Source organism: Phycodurus eques, chromosome 12, assembly GCF_024500275.1.
Source record: "Phycodurus eques isolate BA_2022a chromosome 12, UOR_Pequ_1.1, whole genome shotgun sequence".
Lineage (NCBI taxonomy): Eukaryota > Metazoa > Chordata > Actinopteri > Syngnathiformes > Syngnathidae > Phycodurus > Phycodurus eques.
Genome location: NC_084536.1, coordinates 12069534 through 12095702, shown reverse-complemented (window position 1 = coordinate 12095702; position 26169 = coordinate 12069534). Strand labels below are relative to the sequence as shown.

Sequence of the window (26169 nt, the reverse complement as noted above, 5' to 3'; positions counted from 1 at the left end):
ACACCAGTTTCACACCAAACAACACAAAAAGTCTCGAAGACCGAGGTGGGATGCTAGTGATTTTGGTTTATAGGAGCTATTTTTGCTCATACTTTGACTAAATCCAATAGGTAATGTCCATCCATCTATTTTCAACACCGCTTATCCTTGTTAGGGTCACGGGGCGCCGGAGCCCATCCCAGCGGACCTCGGGCGAAAGGCGGACCACACCCCGATCTGGTCGCCAGCCAGTCGCAGGGCACATATAGACACAGACAACCATTCGCACTCACATTCACACCGTCACTGAGTGGGAACTGAACCCACGCTGCCTGCACCAAAATCAGACAAGTGTACCACTACACCATCAGTGACTAATAGGGAATGTGCTTGAATGAACCCTAATAGGAAGCAGGTATTCTAGACAGATGGGCTAGGCTAAATTGACTCATTGTTTTGGTACGCCATCTATTATAGGCGGAGCAAGGCGTCGAAGTTTAACAATAATTTTGAGAATTTGCTTTGAAAGAGCAGATGCAGGGGTCAGTTCACCCCTGGTTGTGACGTGTGTACAACTTCAACTGTTACAAAGATTTAAAAAAAAAAAAAAAAAATGCTAATTTTAGCATTTGGCAACACATGGCATCTACAGTAAATAAGATAACGGGGTCAATAAGAAGACCAAAATATTTTGAAACATTTATCAGTAGGGCCCTGTGAGTGAAATTTTTAAAATTGTCAAAATTTACAACAAAGCAGTAAAGACAAGCTTATAAAAGAAGAAATGAGACCTATGCGCCAATGAAGCCAATTTTGAACAACACTGCCCCCTTCTGTGATTTTTAAGAGCACCATCAGTGCACACAATTTTGGGAAAAAAATTATTTTATTTGGAAAAACAAGAAATTGTTCATGGTGGATTTTAGCTGTGTGTCCATGACAGAACTGACTATGTGATGAATACAGTTTGAGTTAAAAGCAGAGAATTAAAGCCCGTCCACAGATTAAACTGTCTATTGTAGAGATTAACTGTGAGGAAAAATAAACAGTTGTACAGTATATTAACCTTCCTGTTATATTGTTGGTCAAAGTGATCAGTTTGAAAATTAGAAAAAAAATAAATTAAATTAGATTTCATCATGATAGGCTTTTTTTTAAAGATTAAACACATTTTTGGGAAGATACTCACAACAGGAGGGTAGACCTTCATGATTATTTAAATCGGCCAAATGGAAAAAGCAAATACAATACTCAATGTTTATATGATCATCTATTGATTTTTTTTCAGACTGGCAAAACACAAGTGTTTTTTGTCAACCACTTAATGAAATCATGTGCACGAAAATGTAAATTGTGTGTGGTCACTATGAGCAAAAAACCCCAGCACTTACTATCAAAGCTATACTGCTACAAAATAATATGTGGAGACAGGTGACTGTAGAGAAGTACAGAATCTAGTTCAAATTTTCCCAATGTCTTCTGACTGAGCCGTGAAGAATGTTGGGGATATTTTTCTTCCTTATTCGAATCACCTTCATCCCACGATCTGCGGCACACAATGACAAGTCCTTCCAATTAAAACAAAGAAAATGTGCAACTCAGCTTTTTAGAAGAAGCACAAATGTCACCAGTAGAATGGTGGTGACATTTGTAAATAAACACTCAATGCCAATATTTTCTATTTAAAGAGGCTATATTATGGAAACTTGACTTTTTGGTTACTTGTATACAAATAGTTGGTTCTCTGGAGTGTTTGCCCACCCATCAAGTGTGAAATTAAACAACCAAGTCAATCATTTGTGAGCTGCTTATTTCTGAAGGCTACACTGCATGATAAAGCTGTTGTTTTTTGTAATCTGAAATGTAAATAGGAGTTGCATATGGCTGACAAATTTCACCGATGAGGCACAAGGTTAGTGTTTGTGATATTGTGAGACAACGTTTATGTGGAATTTTATCCCAATTCATTGTGATGTAAAGTTGCCACAGTGAAGTTTTAGCTCAATGTTAAGCCTTTTTTTTCTGTCATCGGTGCTTACGTTGGTTTGAAGAGTAAAATAACCGCTAAAAACCATCAGTGCAAAAGTGCAACCAACGGTTTACCTTGTTAGCTGTCTCATTGTCGGCATAGTATTTTATTGTTTCACTCACCCAGTTGACTGAGAGTTGACTTCACTGAAGCTCCGCACGGTGTAGGCTGAGGGGTCAGACGCTACACATCGTGAAAGTCTCCTTTGCACAATGTAATCTTATTCCAAGTGTTGCACTGACGCGACTGGTCTTTTATTTTAACAAAGTTAAGACACACTTTTGTTCGCAGCCGCCGCCATTGGGCACAAGCAATCTTCATGCACATTCTTCTTTGTTGGTTTTCACCACTTCTTCGGGGTGGGCGGACTGTAGGGATCGAAACTGGGAACCGCAATTTTTAAATTTGAACAATTCCGGGAGAACTAGAACGTTAGTCCCGGTTCCAATTGGTTCTCGATTCTCAATGTCCAACCCTAATCATGTCAAAGCCAAAAGGTAAGCAGAGCTGTAGTATTTGCAGAGATTAGCAACCGTTTTATCGGTGTTAGCTTCTGATTAATGGCACACACTCAAATGTTCGGCGAAGTTGAAGGATCAAGGTAGTGGAAATGGCTTATTTGTGCTGTGTCACATACATGGATCTCATTTGGCAGCATGGTGATGAAGTGCTGCCTCCACAAGTGAAAATGTCTGTTTTTATTTGCTTTTCTCCTGCTCACTATTCACTGGATGACAAGTATCGTAATCCCACCGCATATTCACAGATCACTATGTACAGGTCACCTAGTCGCATTTTTCTTTTTTTAACTTATCACGAAACTAACAGCTGAAAGATTTGTGGTATATTTTTGGTACAAACTACGAACAGTGGCCATTATAAACATTTATAGGGTGGCTAAAACAACAAGATGGCGCCAAATCCCTGGCTAATTGGAAAATTGTACCGGTAATTGATGTCAAGGAAGTATTTTATAAATACCCTTTTGACTTTTAATGCACTTCCTGATACACTGTCTCCGGTGTTTGAAGTTGTTGTCGTTCCCTCCACAGCCGCTGTACAGGAACTCGTGACATCGCTTGGTGTTGGGATTGTAGGCAAACCTGCGCATAATGCTCTCACACGTTCCTCTGTCCACAGGACCCGAACACACGTCCGGCACCTTCACATCTGTAAATCACACGTTAGCATTTGGTTACTGGTCTCCTGATGTCATATTCCAGATATATAGTCTGTAATAATCTAATAATAATCTTATTATGCTGCAATAATATTTGTATAATGAGTGCTAAGTGGAAAGCATAATATTGGCAGTGATATATTTCCATTGATGACTTATAATTCACCCACTGTACATAAAACATCAGTTGGTATGCATAATATGTATGCATAATTGTTCTAACTGTAGATTAAAATTATGAAAATGTAGATTATTTTAAACACTATCACATGAGTGTAAATTGAGCGATATAACTATGGGTCATGGTTTCTACTTGTGCATCAAGATGTTACCACAAGATGTCAGTGTTTTATATCAGTTTACAATGAGAAAAAGGGTTAGCGGGATGGCAGTACAGTTCTGTATAGTCCAGGAAAACCTTTCACAACTGCTGTGGTTTGGAAATTCAGAGGCTCATAAATACACCAATAAATGTAACCAAATACATTACTATTGTGTGTGTACTGTATGTTGTTGTGCAGTGGTGCTCAAACTGGGGTTAGGGTTAGCACGTGTACAGCTAAATGCCTATGGCATTTAGCTGTACACGTGGTAATTAATTGGTGTCAGGATTATGAGCAAGGCCCTAAAAAATAAATAAATAAAATCATTTAAAAAAATCTCGCCCCTGTAAGCAGTCCCTGGACTGAAAAAAGTTGATATCCCCTGCTCATTGTAGCTGAAAAACACAATAATGTTACCTTGTGAATACTCTGCATCGGTGTTGTTCATTTGCACCCCAGCGATGTTGACCGTTTGCTCACCTGAAAAAGACACGTATTTTTCTAGGTATACAGGGGTTAAACAGTTTGGAATCATCTCCCGTGTCGTCTTTGGAGTTCATTACCACCTGACCGATTCTGGAAGCCTCATGAAAAAAAGACTCAAAACACAGTTATTCTGTACTACTTACTTCATGAACTTAATCATCATTTATTTTAGCTCACTGTTGCACTAGCGTTTGACATTTTAACTGTTTTTTTTTAACTGTTTCTTATTTTTATTTGACTGGTTGGTTCTTTGTTATTGTGTTTGCATGGTGTCACTGAGCGCTCAGAAAGTCACCAATAAAATAAAATGATTTTCTATTAGTATTACTTCATATACAAAGGTATGCTTTATTTTTTTTTAAATGCACTTGTGAAATCCTCTATGATAATAGCACTTATTTCCCAAATAAAATACGGCGTTAGGTGGCGGCAAGATCTAAAAAATAAAACATAATTTTTTTTCTATTAAATAAAACAATGAAATGACTGCAATGTACACTTTTATAATCCATGTACAGTGTATAAGGGCTATGATTGGCATGTGAGGTTCACTAAAGACTCTTAATTGTCTTTAAGCGTGAATGTGAGTGTGAATGGTTGTTTGTGTGTATGTGCCCTGTGATTGGCTAGCAACCAGACCATGGTGTACCCTGCCTGTCGTCCTTAGCTGAAATAGGCTCCAGCTCATCTGTAACCCTAACGAGGACAAGTGTTATAGATAATGGATAGCTAGAAGTCACAGAAAAGTCACCTTTTCGGTCCTTTGCAATGATTGCCTTGTCATTTTTGGACTGCAATTCAAGCAGATTTTCTCAAGCTAATTTTCAGTATTGTAATTATTACATTTAGAAATAGTTTTGTTTCAAGCTGTATCAGTGACAATTGTGGGCTTTTTCTTTTCAAATTGAAGGTTACCAACCATTTTGTGTATTTGTGCGCATATATTCATTTAACAATTGGTCTTCTCATTATCATTCATTATCCCCCCAACCCCCCCCACAAAAAAGACTTACTTTATCATAGCTGCAGACACCGATATAAAACATGATTATCTATTCAATATTAATTGGTGTCAGTCTCAAGCATTTAAGCACTAAAATGTGAAGGGACGTGATGTCTGTGTCTTACCAGTTAATACAGTTGGTTGCACATCACTGATTCTTTTGGCGCTGGTCTGAACTTCAATGTCTTCTTTATTGCCCCCAAAGCATGAAAAAAAAAAGACAAGACAAGACAAGAATCAATCTAAAAACGGTGGCATGTATCGCAAAGTTGGTATTAAAACAAACGAAAAAGGTTTTCCTGTGTATATTTAGTCATTGCCAGTACACTTTTTCACAGTCCAACGATGTGCTGTTATTTTCTCTTTTAGTCGATAAATTACTTCTTAGCTGTGTTCCAGTCTGGAGTAATTGAGGGTGCGTTGAAATCATTTAAATGCTAAATAATTTGGGAATGTGATTCCACGGTCAGCTTTAATCTATCAGCAAGCTCTTTGAGGGAGAACTATTTTGATTATGTCATCAACTCTATAAAGTGAAGTTCTCCATTGCAGTAATTCTTCCTGGTGAATTCAGAGGTTTATATAATACTGACGAATGTCAAGCAGATGAAGTTGATTTGACGTGAAAGGTATATTTAATTAAAGAGCAAATAATCTCACGTACCTTGTTTTTGACATTTCGCCTGGCACTCAGCGATGCTCCTGAAATTGTTGGCATTTCCAAAGCAACCGCCGTAATAGAAGCGCTTGCATTGCTGACTGTTGCTGTCAAAGAAGTAGCGGGTCACCAGGCCGCGACAGGGACCTTCCGCTTCGGGTAAGTGACATGGGTTTTTATCATCTACGAAAAGAAGAGAAAAAAATGGGAAGACCGAGAGAGAGATGCTGTCACAATGGAGAATCCTGAAAAGAACCAACAATCCTGGCGAAGCTGGATTTACATGAAAAGTGACAAAAATCTTTTTTTTTTTTTTTGTTGCTCCCAAGTGTCACAATTTCAATATGCGTCCTGGCAGCAAGAGAATAAAAAAATGAATCATCAAACTTAAATCAGACAACTTTCAAATGTGGATAAAAAGAAAACGTCTGATATCTTCTGGGGATTTTTTTGGGTACCGTGGCTTGGTAGAAGAAGGATATGCAAAATGTGCTTACGGAGAAAGGCTGCTATAGGAGGCAATACTTCCAATACAAAAATCACCGTTACGAAATTGCCTTCCATAACTCTTGGACAAATTCAAAGTAATATCAGTATATTACTGTAACGCTGTCTTGCAGCAGCTACGAAAGTTATCATGTTTATCCATCCATCCATCCATCCATTTTCTGAGCCGCTTCTCCTCAGTAGGGTCGCGGGCGTGCTGGAGCCTCTCCCAGCTATCATCATTGGGCAGGAGGCGGGGTACACCCTGAATTGGTTGCCAGCCAATCGCAGGGCATAAACAAACAAACAACCATTCGCACTCACATATACACCTACGGGCAATTTAGAGTCTCCAATTAATGCATGTTTTTGGGATGTGGGAGGAAACCGGAGTGCCCGGAGAAAACCCACGCAGGCACGGGGAGAACATGCAAACTCCACACAGGCGGGGCCGAGGATTGAACCCCGGTCCTCAGAACTGTGAGGCTGACGCTCTAACCAGTCGGCCACCGTGCCGCCGTTACCATGTTTACAAATGGTGAAATAAATACTTTGGCCTTTTACATTTGCGAATGCACCTATGGAGTGTGTTCAATGGACAAAAAAGTTACCCAAAAATTTCAAAATAATACATTTTAGTGCTGTATTCTCAATACAGTGAAATCGCAATATTTTTGCTCCCAATTATCATACCGTCAGAATCTGATATCGGGCATGCCTACTCCCACCACACACAGATAGCGCTGCTTGGCTCACTGCTGTTACACAGCAAAAGTCTTCTAGCATGAAAAGGCATACAGCTCTACCACTGAGCAATTAAGCTGCCAATAACAAGTTGAAAATAACAAAAAAAAGTGAGTTACTCCGTTCTAAGCCAGCTAAATGGTGTGTAACATTTTAGATTTTTTAAAATGTAATTATTATAATAGCTTACTTTTGTGTTGTTGCTGGTCTCCGTTTTCGCTTGTGTAGTCGTTTACACACATTTTAGACTTGCACGCATGCGGGGTGTACGCAAATAACATAATGAAGGCGAAGGGTCCGCTGCCTGCACACAAGACGTACTCAATGAACTGCAAGACCGTGACCCACTTTGCAGTCACTGACCACCTGGTCACAGCAAGGCCACTTCCTGTCCCCACAGTGATACAATCAGATTTCCAGATCCACTCCCTGCACATGGAAAGGTCAACATTTCCAGCAAGAACATCTCAAGTGTTTCCTTCGTTTTGCCTTTTCTGCACTGTCAGTTAATACTCTTTCCAACCTCTTACATCAGTTTTATTATTTCTAATGTAATGCTGGGATTTTAAACATCACCTGTATGTGTATTGGGACCAACTTTTATGATGTGATCACTTGCTAGTTTTCCTAATTTCCCTATGATGGTAATTCTACACCGTATGCCTTTGAATGGCTAACAGATATTGAATGAGGATTGTATGCAAGTTGCATCTGTTATTAAAAAGTGCTTATGAAATTTGTGCTGAGAGCCACATTTGATCTTTCAAATTGACAGAAATGTGTTTTGTATATATAATCCATAAAATGCATTGATTATTCTAATCATGAAATAATTTAATAATGACTTAATTATAATTAGTAGCCTCCAAAAATTTAGTGTTTACAATTAATTAATTAATTATATAACAAATGATTTCATTTGCTAAATGACTAGAAAAATAATACATTTAAATTACATTTTAAGGGAAAATTACTAATTTAATGCAACAAATAAAAGTTCATCATACAAATACAATTATAATTCATGCTCATTTTATTGTAGTACTGCATTCAAAATTCATACTTTATTACAATTAATTGATTAATCATGTAATGAAAATAAATGTATACGTAAATTGTTTCTTTTACAAGTTTATATTTTAGTATTAACAATGAATCAATGAACGATTAATTAGATAAATGAATATATATATAAATAACCTTTTTTTTAGGAAAATTACTAAAAAAACAAATTATTACAAGACTCTCGATAAGGTAAATGCTCGGCAGGCCAGATTGAAGAATGGAATTTTCAACAACTTAATATGGCCTCTCATCACTTAGTGATAGAATAGAATACAGAAAGCCTTTTTAAGTCTCACAATGGGGCAATCCAGGATTTACAGCAGCGACGTAGACAGGAGCAGTACACAGGAATAAAATCAAAGAATTAAATATCTGTGTAAATATTTACACCGTAAGAATATAAGATAGCACCAATTATGATGGGAAGTGTGCACGTTTAGTCATTATGAATAAATTCTTAAACTCTGGTAGTATGCTTTGCACACGATCATTCCTCGCCCCCAGGTGCCTTTTTGTGCAGGTAAACTTTCTGTCATCAACGACAAAACATATTTGTATGTAAATTTTTCAATGACCCTATGGTCAGGCATCATTGGTGGCATTTTCAATAGAAATCAACGCGGCAGCCAAAATCAGTCCTGCAAGAAAGCACTTCAGAATAACACACAATCCAAAACTGTAAATAGGTGCGCAACTGCCAGCACATGGAAGAGCAATTTATTTAGATCAAAGATGCTTGAGTACCGACGGCATGTCCAATTTGCATATTTCCTGCTGAACCTGACAGAAAACAGCACATCCTGTTTGCAGCTGGTTTTCAAAAAATGGAAAAAAGGAATATTGTAACCAGAAGAGCTTCCGCTAGTCATTATTTTTGCTTTTGTGGATTCACAATGAAACACACATTATTTACAGGGGCGCCCTGCACTGCATAGCCACGCCAATCACACATTGGTAGCACTGCCTTGTCCTCATGCTTTTTAGAGCATTTCCACTTTTAAATGATATTTCTTGCACGGTGCGCTGTTTATAAGCTTTTTTTTCTCTGTTTTTAAATGCTTTTAACCATGCAAAGTACATTGAGTTACCTTGTGTATGAAATGCGCTATATAAATAGGTTCCTGTTGAACTTAACAAAAATACTAAATCCTGTATTTAGCTGCTTCACCAAAAGGAAAAAAAAAAAGGAAAGATGTGTTAACAAGAAGAGCGTCTGCTGTTCCTGAATAGCTTTTGTGGATTTACAATGAAAAGCACATCACAGAAATGATGCACTCAGATGAAGTTCGTTTGAACCAATCCCAGTATTCAACATTGGCACATTGGTTCCCCGGTGGGAAAGTTGTTGTTGCTGCTTCCATTGTTTTTTTTCAAAAGCTCCAGTTCGTGATATATTAATGACATTGGAATCAAACATAAAAAGCCAAACGCAGTGTGTTGAGTGGCATAATACATTCAGTCTCTGTCACGGCCACTCTTAACACATTCACTGCCACTGACGGCTTTAGAAGTCAAATATTCATGTTAACTGGGGAGGCTGGCAGTGAATGAGTTAATGTACAGAAAAAAAAAAAAGTGCAGTGAACGTCAGTCGGCATCTTTGACAGTTGACCTTTATTTGTGTCATCGTGAGACACACATTAACCTTCAACACTTTTACTTCCTGTCATCACTTGAAAGGCGCTCCTGAATCACTATATCATTGGAAGATGAAAAATTTTTCGGCTAACCATGATAACATTTCAAACGGTTACAATTACCACTTCAGATTGTAATTATCGTTAATACCATATGTAGCAGCAACTCAAAGAGCAATAAGTTCTGTTGCTGATGATGTGTTGGAATCGTGCTTTACTGATGTGGTACAGCCTCCTAGGTTATCCAGCTCATAGATTTATCAACAAACGCCATATTTGCTCCATTTTGTGTGTATTTGTCCTGTTTTATTCACGTCTTACTCACTTATCAGTACAGCAAACCATCTTGTTTAAAATCTTGTGACCAATAAGAGAAGAGATGGATGTGACATGGTTTGTTGTGACACATTTTAGGATTTAACAAGCATAAAAATAATTTTGGTCACTACAGTGTATTATATAAAATTATAATACGGTGGTACCTCGAGATATGAGTGACCCACCTTACGAGTTTTTCGAGATATCAGCCGTTGTTCAGCTGATTTTCTGTTTTTTGACAAAAACTTGGAATGCGAGTGCTGTATGGTGCCAGTGAATGTACCTCAAAACTCACTTCAGAACAGATAGTAAACAATTCTTCAAAACGAGGCCTCAAGCTGTTTATTGCCATTCCCAGTTGAAGTTTACTGTCAAACTAAACATGCAACAAAGAGAACTACACGTGGGTAAATTCCTTCTAACATATACTGGGAAACGCCATGGACCGACTAATGAATAGCATTTGTGTGGTGGTGTTATAACTCTATAAGCAATGGATATTGGAACGCACACGGTAGAGCAAAACATGTAGACAGATAATATAACAACACACAGAGATAAATATTCTCGATCCTTTGCGAAAAATTAGTAATATTACTGTGGCTTACTGAGTCAGTTGTGAAATTCTTCTTCATGTCTCTGTTTGAATTACACTGATCCCAGGTGGCCAATGCATGCAGACCAGAAGGAGCATCACAATGTCCATTGAATTGAAGCAAAACATGTGGCAAAGATTTCTTTACATTCTTCACATTATTGGAGGTAGGACAAATGGACACACATTCTTGACAAAAATCCTCTGCCATCTACAAGGATGATGAAAATGAAAGGAGGGTGGACATTTCCGCAGGATAATGATCCAAAATATACTGCCAAGGAAACTCTCAATTGGTTTCAAAGAAAAAAAATAAAGCTGCTCGAATGGCCCAGCCAATCACATGACTTGAATCCAATCGAAAATCTATGGAAAACACTGAAACTCAAGGTCCATAAAAGATGCCCATGGCACATTCAAGATTTGAAGACTGCTTGTGTGGAGGAATGGGCCAAAATCACACCAGAGCAAAGCATGCGACTAGTTACTCCATACAGGAGGCGTCTTGAAGCTGTCATTGCAAACAAAGGTTTTTGTACAAAGTATTAAATAAATACCAGTTGGCGTGTTCAATAGTTTTTCCCTGTGTCATTTGACATTATTACACACAACTTAATTTCTTATTTGTACTACATTCTTTGTATGTATGGATTACTTTGGTTGTTCGCAACATCTGGTGAAATTTTCATGTCAATAGCACCTCTGGAAATATATTTATGAGAAAAATTGTGACGTGTTAAAGACTTATTGCAGTCGCTGTATATTATAGTATTGTTTTTCTTAATAAAAAAAATAGAGACAGGAACCGCTAAATGGCATTTCCAGTCATTTCAATCGGGAAAGATGATTTTAGATACAAGTGTACTGAGTTACGAGCGTGGTCATGGAACAAATTAAACTCGTACATCAAGGCACCATCAATATATATCAATATAGGCAATTATGGACATTTTGAGAGGACAGGGAATTACTCTAGATTTTCACTATCCATGGTAAGGCTCAGTCCCAATCCCCCAGGAATAGCGGCTTCATCCATTATCAACAGTAGGGTGGCACTCACCTGAGACAATGCACGTATCTTGGCACGCCTCCAGGGTTTCGAAGTTGTTGGCGTTTCCTCCGCAACCCCCATATTCAAACAGCTCACAGTGGCCCGTGTCCACGTTGAAGAAGTACTTGTCCCTCACGGCCCTGCAAGGCCCTGGATCCTCTTTCAGGGCACACAGCTCGTTGAAGATGAACAGTTCAGGTTGAGCTCCCTCTGAAAACAGATAAAGAAAAACGTGGTAGAGGTCTGACATTGACATACAATAAGAACATCGTATAATCAATCCTTCCACTTCAAAAGAAGAAATGCCACATAATTTATCAGCAGTAGTAAAAGATTGCACATCAGCAGAGCATTAACAATTTCTGCCTTCGCCGTGATGACGGGATTATTATGGAACACTTTCAATAATTGTCCTCATTGTGCAAAATATGTTGGTGTAATTGGGCTGTTGTGCATGTATTGTGCAGGAAGAGGCACATTATTCACAACTGACCCTAAATTAGCCCTTGGCAATTATTTTACAGCATATTAATTAAATCAGAATTTGGCACTGAGAAATACAAGAAAATGAATCCCTTTGGTGAAATGCTAAGTGCACATTTCCCAATCTTTTTTGACTTTGATTGGTTTAACGCACTTTATGAAAATGACTGCACACTATTTAAACTCTACTAACTATACATCTCCACTCTGCGCTCTAATGTAACTATAATGTGAGTACATATATATATACAAATTGTGAAAGAATTTTATAAAAGGTATGGTCCTTAAATATAGAGTGGAACCTCAGTTTTCATGATGAATCAGTTTGAGAAAGACAAACTAAAATTGATATTGAAAGCAATAGTTCCCACTGGAAATACTGTAAATCCAATTAATCAATTCCAAACACCAAAAATATATATTATTATAAATGACTAATGAAGTGGATATATGACCAAGTACCATCTTTTTTATTTTTATTGAAGACGCTTATGCCGTATACACTAGCAAGGAGGAGAGCGATTGGAGCCATTGTCAATGTTCTTTCCTAGATTCTATCGTGTTTTTTTACTTCTTTATCAAATGGCTGCCACTTGGAACGTTGCTGTATTGTGTATAAAGGGCTTAACAAATTGGAAGGCATATTCCACAATGCAAAGCTTTATTAAGAACTTGAGGCAAATAGCCTCCCGTTCTGCTCGGCAACACTTGGACAAGTTGAGGCAACATCTGTGTAACAGCCAGTCAAAAGTCAGGCCTTCAAAATAAAAGCATGAGAGTATAACAGTTACATCACACTTTCTTTAGCCATTTTATCTGTCACAAACTGTTTTGTGCTTGTTTATTGACTGTGACTGTAAATAAGACACCAAGTGGCTTAAGAAAGTGTGAAACTGTGTTATTATACCGTGTGTTTTTAATTTGAAGGTCCAACTTTTGACAGGATGTGTTATACAGCTGTTTCCTGAGTTTTACAAATGAAAACTGGGACAAAACCTAGTCAGAAAAAAATCTGCAAAATCAAATCATTCAAAATCAAAAGCACACAAAAACTGCATCACTCAAGCTTTAAGGTGGGAGAAATGTTGTTCTCCAAGGAGATTTTTAGGCACATTTTACACTGCCAGTCTTTCTCCCCCGAAAATATTATCAGCTTCTGTTTCAGCCGTTTATAATAAAAGTTCTTGCCATTGGCACCGGCCCTCATGTGTGCCCCTCGTATTTTACTTGCTTCTGTTATTAGTTTTTTTTTTTTGCTGAGTCGGTGCTTTTTATCATCTCTATTATCATGCAACCCTAAAGGAACATCTTGAAAAGTTTGGAAATTAAGTTTACAGGTACAACAGTTGAAAGAGCGAGGCGCTAGGCTCTGGACTGTGTGCAAAGCGGTCATCAAGGGAATGAGGCCAGCATTTGTGCAACCTGTCAGACTTCAATTTATGACCTTGGAGTGGGGCTGACACTCATCAAATTCTCCCAGTGTGTACCCCTTTTGCTTGGAATGGAATTAGTATTGCATCCAGTTGGCGAGATGAGGCCCTGCAGAGACTTACTACGATAAATTGTGGAATTGGTGTTCTCTAGCACAGGAAAATACATCGCAACGTAGCCAGTCTGGGCCTCTGTCTGTTCTCCTGTCGCATTTCTCTTATGTCAACAAGCCTCACTGCAAAATCACAATCATGGCAACACCACAATAATTGTTTCTTGTCATTCTATTCTGCCAGAGCATGCAAATTATTGGCAAAATGTTTAAAGCTGGAAATGATTAAATTACTGAATGTTTCTTTTTTCTCACAGAGCATTAAATGTCATCTTATGTATTCAATTTTAATCATTCTGTGAGCTCTAAAAATATAAGCGGCAGTACGAGTACCTTTTGTGATGAAAAATGATTATGGGGGAGACTGAGATCCCCAAGGCACTACTGTTTTAAATTGCAATAAAAAAAACATGAGTCTGAAGTTGTCCTTTAGAAAAAATACCCAGCCAACAACAAATACAATCTTTCACCAAAGACACCAACGTTAGGCCTAGCACATACTGAGAAAGTCCCAAGACCATTAGTCAGTGGTAAATAGCATACTTGACTTTTGAAAAATAAAGGGTTCTAAATCCAGGGCTATGATAACCATTGCGCAACCAATCACCTCTGAAAGCAATGCACTCCCAAGTGCATTCAGGAGAGTTTTCTGAGAGAAAATTGTATGGTTTGGACAATATAGTTAAGAATAAGGACTTCAGAGAAACCAGCAAGCTCAAATACCCGCTTGCTGCTTATCAGTGGCTTTTTAACAGCTGCTGAAGAAACAAACGAGCTTTTTAGTTTACAGTGGAACTAAATATATACAAGCTTCTGAGAATAAAAAAAGTTCCCTCAAGAATCTCTCATGCAGCTTTCAAGTTACATGAATAAATATACTCATACACACAACATGCAGGTGTTTGAAAAATGAAACTTGCAGAAACAGGAGGCAGATTTTCCTGCCTCAATTTTTCATTGGCAGCTCATCCCCTCGGTACTGCAGACAATGGTGAGCATTGCCAAGAGTTACACAAAACGCACACAAACACAGATTTGGATAATGATCTGAGCACTTTGCCAAGAACATGAAGATCATAACACGGGCAGGTTGAATCGGTTTGGGGCCAAGTTCCATCTTGTTTAGCTCTACTTGACTGTATTCTCATCTTTCTGTCAGATAGTCAGGGGGCCAAACCATAAAGAAACTATAATGCAACATAGCCAACTATCCTCACCGTATTTGCATCCTATATTTGCTTGCTGGCATGTGGCTGTTTCCAAATAGTAAGGAGACAAATAGTATTTGAAATCAGACTTTGGACAATAAGAAAAAAAATTACTTGTTATAAAGTATAATAGTATCCAGAGATAAGGCCCAGCCATCTTAAAAGACCCATTTCAACTACTCACTGAGACTTCATACTAATAACTTGCTTTAACCTTTTTTTTTTAAGTCAAGCAATTCTTTTATTTTAGGTTAGGTTGGCTTGCAACATCTGGTCACTGTAGAAAAGGGTGCGTCCACCACGTAAGACTCACAAGTCATTTATGAGAACTGTTGCCTAAGGCGAGTGAAAAAAGGGCTATGGGTGACTCACAACTTGTCTCTAGGTTAGGTTTTTCAAGATAAATGGCATAGCTATGACTATGGTTACCCCCAATGGACATTTGAATTAAACAGTTTGTTATTGAATGTCCTCACCTCTTAATAAAGTACAAGCATATTTGTATTTGTGGGACAATGTGGAAGGAAGTTATTAATGCGAAAACTCGTCTCTGGTAACTTACTGACCGAACACAATCACCTGACAAGAGGTTGTAAAATTTTTCTTGTTTGTTATTTTAGGAAACTGCAAGTTTACAAAATAATCTCCCAACAGAATTCTCACAGTATGGACTTATTGTTTTCCACCCTTTGTTTGAATTTATTGGACTTTTTTCAGAATCAACAGTCATCCAATATTAGGCTTTGAAACACGTTGCGAGATACAGGGAGTCATCGGTTTACGACAGACTTCCATTTCTACAGCGGCGAAACCGGAACAAACCACTAACCTATGTTGACGCAGTAGTAAAGTCATAATTGCAGGAAAAATATCTGCATGAAAACTACTTAACCAGTTCTTGTTCAAACTAGTTCTTTACATGCCATTTCTAACCTCGAGATGTGATGATGAGAGTAAAAAAAAAAAAAGTGCAACGCGTATCTTTGCCAAGTTCATTACAACATTTAGCCATTTAAAACTGACTGTCGTCAACCTTGGTCCATAATGCACTCCTCTGCTTGGAAATAATCTTTGTGGTAAACCAAGCTCATATTTTAAAATAGTTCGTATTACTGTTTTAATTTGTAATTATTAATGAATGAATGGATATTAATAACATAGGGCGGCACGGTGAACGACTGGTTAGCACATCTGCCTCACAGTTCTGATGACCCAGGTTCAAATCTGGCCTCGCCTGTGTGGAGTTTGTATGTTCTCCCCCGTCCCTGCGTGGGGTTTCTCCAGGTACTCCGGTTTCCTCCCACATTGCAAAAACACGCATGGTAGGTTAATTGAAAACTCTAAATTGTGCGTAGGTGTGAATGTGAGTGCGAATGGTTGTTTGTTAATAGGTGCCTTGCGATTGGCTGGCGACCAGTTCAGGGTGTACCCCGCCTCTCGCCCACAGTCTGCGGAGATAGGCTCCAGCACGCCCACGACCCGAGTGAGGATAAGCGGTTAAGAAAATGGGTGGATTTTAATACCATAGTCAGCGTCTCAGAGTTGCCTGGGTTCTCTTTGTATTCTGTGTAAATGTGCTGACAAGACAAAGAAAACATAACCTCCTCGGCCGAGGGATTATTTGCACTCTCAGCTATAGGCACACCATCAAAGTACTAAGAGATAGGGGGTGTGAAACCCTATCTCAAATAAAATGTTACTGACAAATTCCGTACATCATCAAACAAGCTATTAACAGCAAGCAGATCAGCAGATCATGCTATAACCATGATAAAGACCTGACTATAGTCATTGAAAGAAAGATGACCTAATTTTTTAAAACAACGGAGGGAACTTTGCCTCCACTGAGCTTCACTTTAAGAGGATCAAAGTCTTCTGTACTACTTGATTGTGAAATCTAAAAGCAAGAAAAAGCATCCATCCATCCATTTTCTACAACGCTTATCCTCACTAGAGTCGTGCTTCCAGGAAATAATTTGAAGTCATTTCTATGAATAATAAATAAAGGTTGTTTTTAGACCACATTTTGTGGCTGGGAAAATGACTGAAAGGCTTCCCTCAAGGCAAAGAAGATGCTTCAGCTACATGCAAGAACAGGCTACCAATTGTTTCATAAACAGTGCAGGATGCAAAGTTGGCCACGCTTTAGAACGTTGTAGGTATGATAAAGGATATCACAGTCACCTGAGATATCCTACAATATATACTCTGTTGCCAAGAATGATGTTGATTGTCTAATGTTTATAAAAGAAATAAAAAACTCATCTCGTACAAGGTAGGGGCCGCAGGCAAATCTTGTTAATTTTATAAAAGGCATGTGCGATGCATTAATATTTAATTAGCGCCTGAATATAAATGTGGCAAGTGGAGAGGGAGCCAAGACGGCACAAAGCAGAGTAAATTGTTGCGCCATACATCGAGAGCCTTTGTCGAGCCATTTGTTCACGTCAAATCAGATTGAACAGTTTGTTTTTACTCCCACCAGCCTCAGAAGAGTCTTATCTTGTTTCCTATTGGAAAAGTTAAACAACAACCTGTCTCTTTACAACAGCATTATAGCTCATTGCTAAATCTAAACTGAGCCCATTATGCAATTCCCACATGGTCTTAACAACAAAACAAGAAACACCTGCAGTAAGTTTCTTGTTCTTCACTGTCATGTTTAGCTAAGGTAGATGACAGACACCTTAATTACAAAATCCATCTCCACTATAGATGCCCAAAGCTCATGGCAAACAATAACACGTACATGTGTTTTATTAAGGAAGACATTCTGCCAATAGTCGATATTTCCAATTATAAAACATGAAGTGAACTATTCTTTGATGTGCAGGAAACAATCAAATCATTGTGAAAACCTGCCAAAGGCCACATGGGAATAGTATCAGACTATACAATAAATTCCAGATTGGTGCTGTTGCTGTCATTGATTGCCCGATAACGTCAGGAGTATGCTTTTGTGAAATATCGTGATAACGCCGATAGACATGCTCACATTGGTCCATCTATTCGAGATATTACATTTTCATGCCATATTTACTGCTCAGTCACACAACATGCACTAAATGAGAAACAATTAAAGCCTGAATCACAACAGCTGGATGTGATGCAATTGTCCGTGAATTATCATGGCTCAGCTAATTCTCCACAAGAGGATACAGATTAGTGGTAAGAAGGGCACAAATAGGGTCGCAATCATAGAGACCATTAGAGATTCAAACCAGTAAACAGAAGGGACAAAGTTCAAACAAATTGACAAGGATGTTCCGAGAGAGATAATCAGTATGGAGAAACCAATCACGCCTAATTTTCTTATTTTCATTACAGGCAAAGCTATTACGGTCTAATGGAGATGGCGAAGTCTGGGTGAAACATTAAAAGTCGTACACACGAGGAGCAAACTTTCTTCAATACATCTTTTTTTTAGTCTAACGTCTTATCGTGCTGCACGTCATCTGCTCCAAGTACAGCTTGACTACACGGTTTGTGCATGAATTCAGTGTTCATAGCAGTTTAGATGTCCTTTGCTAAATATTGTACATCATGGTGTCTCCACCATACATTTTAGCTGACGTAAGATAAGAAAACTAATATTTACAAGGGTAATTTTCACAAAATTTGATCAATAGCGGTAAAGACATGACTGACTGAATTTCCTTTTTAAAATCAAATAATTTTCTTGATATGAGTATTTGAATTATTGGCAGTTGTTATCTGTCAAAAGGTCATCATTGTTTCTAAGGAAAAAAATATTGTACAGTAGTATTTTTTTTTCGACTTTTAATGCCAGTGTCAATGCCAATTTCATGATTTTCAACATGTTTTCTGAAGATGCTAATTACATTTGTGGATATTTAGAATTTGTCTCCTAATGCGTAATTAATATGCTTTTTCAATGAAAACTAACACAAATGCATCTTAGTGTCTTCAGAGTTCTTCTTTTTTTGTCACTTTACAAACGGTCCTTCTTTGTCACTTCTTTAACATTAATGCCACCGGAGAGGGCCTAATTATGTTGTTGCAATACACCAGAGGGATCTGTGAGCTGAAGTGCCAGGACGAGGCAGCCATTTTGCATTCACACAGTAGCAGACTGCAAAATAAATGGTGTTATTTCTGGAGATATGATATGTATGAATCTGAGATATTAAATGTTTGAATTCATGAAAGTGTGGGAGCTATTGCATGTCTTTCTCGTTATTATGACTGTATAAAAGCAAGAGTGTAACGGGTTTAATGAATAGTGAAGGTCATTTATGCACTTGTATCCACAGAGTTAGAAGGGAAATACATGTAAATTGTGCAAAACCTGTTTATGTCTTTACCGTTATTCACTTTTGTCTATACCGTTATAAAAAGAAGTGTATTTCAAGGGGCCACCACCATTTGCTCTGTCAATAAGGTTTGCCTTCACTGAGAATGTCTACAATTTTAAATCATCAATAACTTTTTGAAAATGGGACTTTATGTGTGGCTGTTTCAGCATGGGAGACATTTACCCATATAAAGTCATCCATCCATCCATCCATTTTCTACACCGCATATCCTCACTAGGGTTGTGGGTATGCTGGAGCCTACCCCAGCTATCTTCGGGCGGGAGGCGGGGTACACCCTGAACTGGTCGCCAGCCAATCGCAAGGGACATAGCAAGGCAGAATAAAAAATCAATACAGTGGCTCTTTCCTGAAAGAGAGCTTATCGTTTTAATAAACCAAATGACAAAAGCCTTGATGTAGCAGTTGATGAATTTAACCATGAATATTTATGTATCTGTATGTACAGCATATGCATTTTATTCGAATTGCACAGCTATTTTGACAACACACCCAAAATACATGCCATCAATATCACATATATACACATATACTAATTACTATGGCAAAAAGAGTTTCAATTTACCTTATAATTCCTTTCTAATTCCTACTTTATGCAAAATAGTAAGTAAGTAATCCTATCAGGCCGTTTGTACATTTGTGTATTTCCAGAGTGACTTATCATTCACAAGTTCAGTATCCTACGAGATTCAGGGCTTCCTGAAAGGGCTTCCTTTTCAGACAACCTTAAAAATTATCGTAAATAAGACAGGCCGGAAATGTTGTTCAGCAGATAGCAGCTAGTTATTCCAGACAAGAAATAAACTTACAGGTTCAGTGAAGATATGCATATTTTTGTGAACAAACTCCAGTGGAATGAATCATAAGGGCAGGGTCGCTTGGTCAGTTTATGGTAAAGGTTTTCTAATAACAACCATTTATCTCAAAGCGCTCTACTTCCATGAACTGTGTAAAGAGAGTGGGCGTTCTGTGCCAGTGTGTTTCCAGCAGACTTCAGATGCTTCCAATCAAAGCGGCTCCTCTCATTCTCTTTAAATGTGGCACAACTGACAGTCTGGACCAGGGGTATTCAACTAAAATTTAAAATGGTCCATATTGAGAACATTTCTTGAAGCTAACGTCCGGAAGATCAATCTCGTGTCTATTTATTGTGATTTTTATTTAAGAAGCCGAGTTATTGTATCTCTACACCTGCTTGTAATCAATAGCTCAGTGAAAACCAAAAACCTTTTGGCATCATCGTCAAGCAACACAGAACTTAACAAATATATATGGCAGCTGATGTGTAGAGGTGTTCTCATAAGTCTACATACCCTGGCATATTTTTTGAAAATGTGATTGTAAATCATATGTGATTGGTCAGTATGGTTCGTCACTACCCTAAAGCCTGAAAATTTAAAATTGAAAATTAAAATAGAAGCGCACCGTATGTCTCGAATCATCACCTGTAAGAGCAATGCATAATCGCAGTGACCCGTCATGAGTGGAGCATTGTCACTGTTCTTGTCATGATGTGGCAACTGACAATGTGAGCCGATACACATATTAAATACAGAATGAGTTGGTGATATGCCCTGCGATTGGCTGGCAATCAGTTCAGGGTGTACCCCGCCTCCTGCCCGATGATAGCTGGGATAGGCTCCAGCACGCCCGCGACCCTAGTGAGGAGAAGCGGCTCAGAAAATGGATGGATGGAGTTGGTGATAACCACTGGTGACTTAAATATGTCTCCAGCTTGGTATGTGTCTGCCTGTGCCCTGATCCAATTCACGAAAATCACATTAGACCAGCGGTCTAGCCTGTGACAGGACTTCGACGTGATCTGGGTAGGCCTAAGTTTTTAGACCGACTTTCTGCCACCAAATTGTCACTCCGCCCGCCGTCCGCTGCACCGCAACAATCTGCTGAATTGGCAAACACGCCTTGTGTTTGCACAAAAATCAGGATCGCCGGCCTTTGCGAAAATAGTGCCTAAAATCTTTGACAAAGCGACGTCTCAGCATTGTCAACTTAGAGACTTTGTCACCATTTTTAGTGACTTGTCTAACCCCGCTCGTGTCTCTTTAAAAAAAAAAAAAAGGACCAACAAATTTTGTGTCTTTGTTTCGTGTTCATGCCATGGAGATGTGTCCAGACTACAAATAAATAACCCTTGCGCAAAGCTACTACTGCCACTAATAGCTACCTGGCTTTAACAGTCCAGCCACTGCTTGAAAGTGAAATATTTGATTTATTTGGTTCAAACAAGCATTTTTACATACGATACATTTTGCAACCAACATTGGGCATAAACTCCAAGCACCCAAACAAATATCTTCTGTTTCAGTTGCTTCTTTATCATACCCACATATATCGATCGAAACATTGGTCGACACCCGCAAACCATTTATTTTGCACAATTCCCATCTCCCTCAATGTGACAAGCCTGAGTGGACATGCACTCTCCCACACGGGGCTCATAGCCTTATTGGAATGCAGCCAGCCTTTTATCAAGAGCCTGAATAGCCAAGATTGACAAATTTGATAACCATAACCAATTTTCCTGCAACAGCAGTGGCTATGCATTAGCGTGCTAAATATGTGAAAATGTGTTGTGTTATATGTTTAATGGATGCAGTTCCAAAACGTGTTATTGACCAAGCCATCACACGTAGTACTGAAACATGTATTATTTACACACATCACTTTTTATATTTTATGTTTTGAATCTTTTGATGGACTGTCATCATTTAATCATTCCATTTAAAAAACACATTTGGGATTAGTTAGCATTTGTTACAATATTTGTAAACTAGGGTAGAAACAAGATTTTAAGCAGTTAGTATAACCTTTCAAATTTTCAATTATCGTTACTAAGTGTAATTAGTGTTTTCTATTGCTTACATTTAGTACTAGTAAATTTTCCATTAACAAAAGAAGACCCTGCTAAGTGAGAAGTATCCGACCGAAGGTCCAGAAACCATTTGAGCCTGGTCTTCGGCACATGAGATATTTGGTTGTAAGCCTATCAGACACATTTTAACTTCACCATCACCATGTTAAAAAAGCCAGTCTGAAATATTTTTGCATAGATATGTGGATGGTTTGGTGAGCTCCTGATGCATACACACACCGGAACAAAATCCGGACTAAAAAAAAAAAAAAAAAAGACCATGATAACTTGAGTGGTTCTGACTGCCGACAAGCTCTACTGTAGCAGCCCACTCGGGCACAGCACCTTGGCAGCAGCACTGAACTGAACTGCAAGGCCCAGATCAGCATGAGCTACTTGTGGAGATCAAGGGAAGTGGACATGGGGTCGAGGATCCAGGCTGAAGCAAAAATATATTACTTTTTTGGCGCCATATCGCCCAGCCCTATATGCACAAAAAAAGACATGAAGGGGGTCCACTGTATTTACGTTCAGCAGTTAAAAACACTCCTTTAAAAGTAGGAAGCAGGAACACAGTAAGAAAGAACCGTATATAAAATATGTATCAATTCAAGATGCATTGATTACCAAATTGTAGCCCTCTGAATCATAATCGAATTGGTTCATGAAACAGTGAGACATTCCCGACCCTTAGGGAAATGTTGCCAAAGCTCTCTTTGCATGGCTAGTGTCAAGTGTCTTCAAAACCCTATCGGGCTGAAAAAGACACCGCTATCAGTTTCAAAACTAAGTTTAATGAGTCACCAAGGCCATATGAAAGGGCATCCTTAATGACTCTCCTCTTTTTGTGTCATTCATCTCACAGGCAGGATGCACAAAACATGACCTGTTGAACTGATTCGGCATCTTCATGGCAGCGATGTCGTGTTAATTGGAAGCTTCGGGCTACCGCAAAGAGTGTTAAACAAAGGGTGTGCCTGGCTTTTGTTAGCTCGAATATTTGTGGATATCCTCAGAATGTGGTATAGTCATGTAGACAAACAAGCACGAGTCTCAACACTACTGTAAGTGACCACGTAAGCTGCAATAAGATGAGCCGTTTTTCACAGAGGATAAAGAATATGCCTTTTAGTATTGTATTGTCGGTCTTTATGTGTTCCTGGACTGTTTATGCTCAAATATCTGTTTCTTAAAGGTTTAGAACACCACCACATAGATGTTGTTCTTTAGCCCATCTATGGTGGTGTCTCTTTGCTTTATGTTTACTTTGACAGTAAACATTAACTGGCAGTGGCAATAAACAGCTTGAAGCCTCTTTTTTGAAGAATTGCCCATGGCCTACTGGAATTACAGTAAATCACATTTACAGTACAGTAACTATGCTTGCCCGGCTTATGAAGTGAGTTGAGTGGAGTTCACTGCCACTGCAGAGTTGACGCAAAAAAATGGTCCGAACTCGTATGTCGAGTTACTCGTATCTCAAGGCACCACTGTATGCTGTAGTGATACCTTGCACTCACATTCACACCTACGCACGGAGAGAAGAGCTTCATAGGTCAGGGGAGGAGCTGAGTGCAGCCTGAGTAGTTAGTGGAAGTTACGAAGAGTCTTTGCCGCATGTGCACGTACACGCGCACTTCCGTTGCATTTTTTTTCAACATCAAATAATCTGTAAACTATTTATTTTTAGGGGTAATTTTGTAAGATTAATTGATATTAGTCTTCTTGGCTCATAGCTTGGGGCATATTTATAGTTTAAATGATTAATATAGGCGATTATAAACATGAAGATAGCGGGGGTTGACTTTAATGTCCTCACCAGATTAATCTTCCATACCCTGGAATCAACCATCCACCCAGTCATCCATTTCATAAATAGTACAGTCCCGGGCTAATTAGCTTTTGACAACATGGCTAGGGTACGCACAAGCAACATTATTCTGAATTTATGGGTCACTAACACACATATATATTTCAGGCTTTTTGCAGTTCAATTTATTAAGATTAAATGGCATCAAATCCCACATGAAGTATCTCAAGTTTTTAATTCTTCATTCTCACAACCAAATCAAAAATCAAAAGCTGATACGGCGGAGGCAAAGGAATCAGTGTGTTTGTTTCCAGTAAGTCCAGTATGCCTCAACTGTGATTCTTATTCAACATGCATGCGTGCGTGTACAAACATAAGAGATCCAATTCACTGATATTGCAAGCAGTCATGCGTCATTCATCATCTGGACAACAATACTAGTGTCACGCCCGACAAAAACTGCTGCAAAGCTCCAATAAGCATTGCTCCGAGGTTTAAGATCAGATCATATTTCATGGAAATAGCACTTTTGCATGGGCCATGGGAAGAAAACCCCGAGCAAAGCCATAACAATGGACAGGCAGAGAAGCATAGTTACTGTACTGTAAATGTGATTTACTGTAATTCCAGTAGTGCTTCCTCCAAATTTGTACTGAATATGACAATTTCAAGAAAACACTTTCACGTGTGTCAGGGGATGAAAACAACAAGCAAAAGCCAAACAGTGTCTTGGCAGAAAATCATATTATTTATGTGTGATGATTTAATCATACTGCTTCTTGCAAATTAAGACAGAATATGACAAGCGCGGTTTTGGCCCGAGGCTTGAACGGCAAGCGAGCATCCAATTGCATGCCTCCCCAAAATAAGACACAATGCCCCAGTGGGACAGCTAACCAAGTCCATCAAAACTTTACGCCCCATGATACTGCTGATTAGTATCTAAAGAGCAGCATATTGAATGAAAACAGTTGACATCTGACAATGAAGACAACTTAGTGGAGAGCCACCATGTAAGGAGCATAAACCTCTCTGCGTAATGTATTATTTACAGTATGTGATAGCATAGTACGGGTGGGATAAGAATAGATTGTTTAACGTAAACAATTCTGAATCGAATCTTACATTTCAAGGATCGATTGTTGATGGTTTGTTCTTTATGCATTTTAGTACACTTGGACTTCTTTTACCAGGTGAAAAGGAAATGAAGCAGGAGTTGAGAAAATGATTTAGACAAGTAAGAAGTGTGAAACAACAATTTTAAAAGAAGACGGATGAAACCCGGTTAGGTACGTGCCATACTTCTTTTTGGTACAGAACACATACAGTGACTAAAAAGGTACTGATTGGTTGAAAAGAGTCTTAAGGGAGCAATAAATCAAATGAATCATGTATTTAAAGATAAACAAGTTAATAAATTATGAAGTAACATTTTCACTTAACAGTTTTCGACTAAATATGGCTAAATTAATTCAACAAATATTACAGGGCTCTTGATAATGTAAATGCTCAGTGGGCCGAATTAAAGAAGTGAGCGGGCCGTGTGTGGCCAGCGAACTATACTTTGCCAACCACAGATGTAAACGACAGATTACATGTTCCACTACAATATGTGAAAGCTTTTTTTTTTTTTTTAAATAATACCTTGAAAGAAATGAGAAGTTCCCCTGTTGTCTCCCACCACCTTTACCTGTCATCAAACTCCAACAGCCTCATTATTTCTTTGCAAAACTGTAAGTGAAAGTGCAGTGAGTGTGTGTGCGTGTGTGTCTGTGTGCGTGTGTGCGTGCGTGCGTGCGTGCGCGTGTAAAAGTGGACTTTGGACGCGTTTTGGCAGGGTTGCATATGTGTGCCAAATAGCGCATGTTTGGTGACCTGCTCAAACTTGGCGCGACGTTCAGGGGATGTGAAATAAACAATAGGACGCGTTGTGGCGTCAATGGAAAAGTCTTGTCTTATCTTACCTTGCGCGGCTCTGCTGCAAGTACCTAAAAGGCAGACCCAGGAGAGACAAAAGGCGCACAAAAGCCACCGCTTGTTCCAGTCGTTGTAAGGAAGCATAGTTCCAGGTCTGGCTGGCTGGCTGGCTTAGCAGAGACGGCGGCAGCCTGATCCGCAGCAAGGATCACGTTTGGGAGCGACCAGGACTTGTTGGAAGTGCTCGAAACTTGTGAGCTGGTATGGGCGCGTACTTCCGTTTGATAGACTTGCTTGGCTGCACGCCCGATGATAGTCCAATAATAAAAAGAGGTCAGTCATTTCCTGTGCACAGACGTCAAGGAACTAAATTAGGTGATGTCATTAGAGGCGAAGTATATAAAGTACACTACCGTCCAAAGGGGTCAACCAGAAATGTCATGTTTTC

At 38.8% G+C, this 26169-nt stretch overlaps 1 protein-coding gene across 2 annotated transcripts; it reads right to left on the bottom strand.

Moving 5' to 3' along the window:
* Positions 1-701: 701 nt before the first annotated feature.
* tfpia (tissue factor pathway inhibitor a) lies at positions 702-26008 on the bottom strand. Of its 2 annotated transcripts, none has more exons than XM_061691776.1 (7): positions 25769-26008; positions 11564-11764; positions 5665-5841; positions 5126-5185; positions 3929-3991; positions 2990-3178; positions 702-1525 (listed from the first exon to the last, which is right to left on the bottom strand). In XM_061691776.1, the coding sequence occupies exons 1-7, from the start codon at positions 25863-25865 to the stop codon at positions 1434-1436; spliced, it is 879 nt and encodes a 292-aa protein (XP_061547760.1). In that variant the 5' UTR covers positions 25866-26008; the 3' UTR covers positions 702-1433. The 2 variants fall into 2 exon arrangements, with proteins under 2 accessions (XP_061547760.1, XP_061547759.1); XM_061691775.1 differs by having other exon boundaries at positions 5126-5188; positions 25769-26007.
* Between the last annotated feature and the right edge of the window lie 161 nt (positions 26009-26169).

Excerpts from the sequence above, each read along its gene's own strand:
- tfpia (XM_061691775.1), bottom strand. The coding sequence starts at position 25,865 with ATGCTTCCTTACAACGACTGGAACAAGCGGTGGCTTTTGTGCGCCTTT. Across the intron at positions 5,189-5,664 it reads GGCGAAATGTCAAAAACAAG|AAGACATTGAAGTTCAGACC; the intron begins GTACGTGAGATT and ends GGGGCAATAAAG. Across the intron at positions 1,526-2,989 it reads GTGCATTAAAAGTCAAAAGG|ATCGTGGGATGAAGGTGATT; the intron begins GTATTTATAAAA and ends TGTGTGCCGCAG.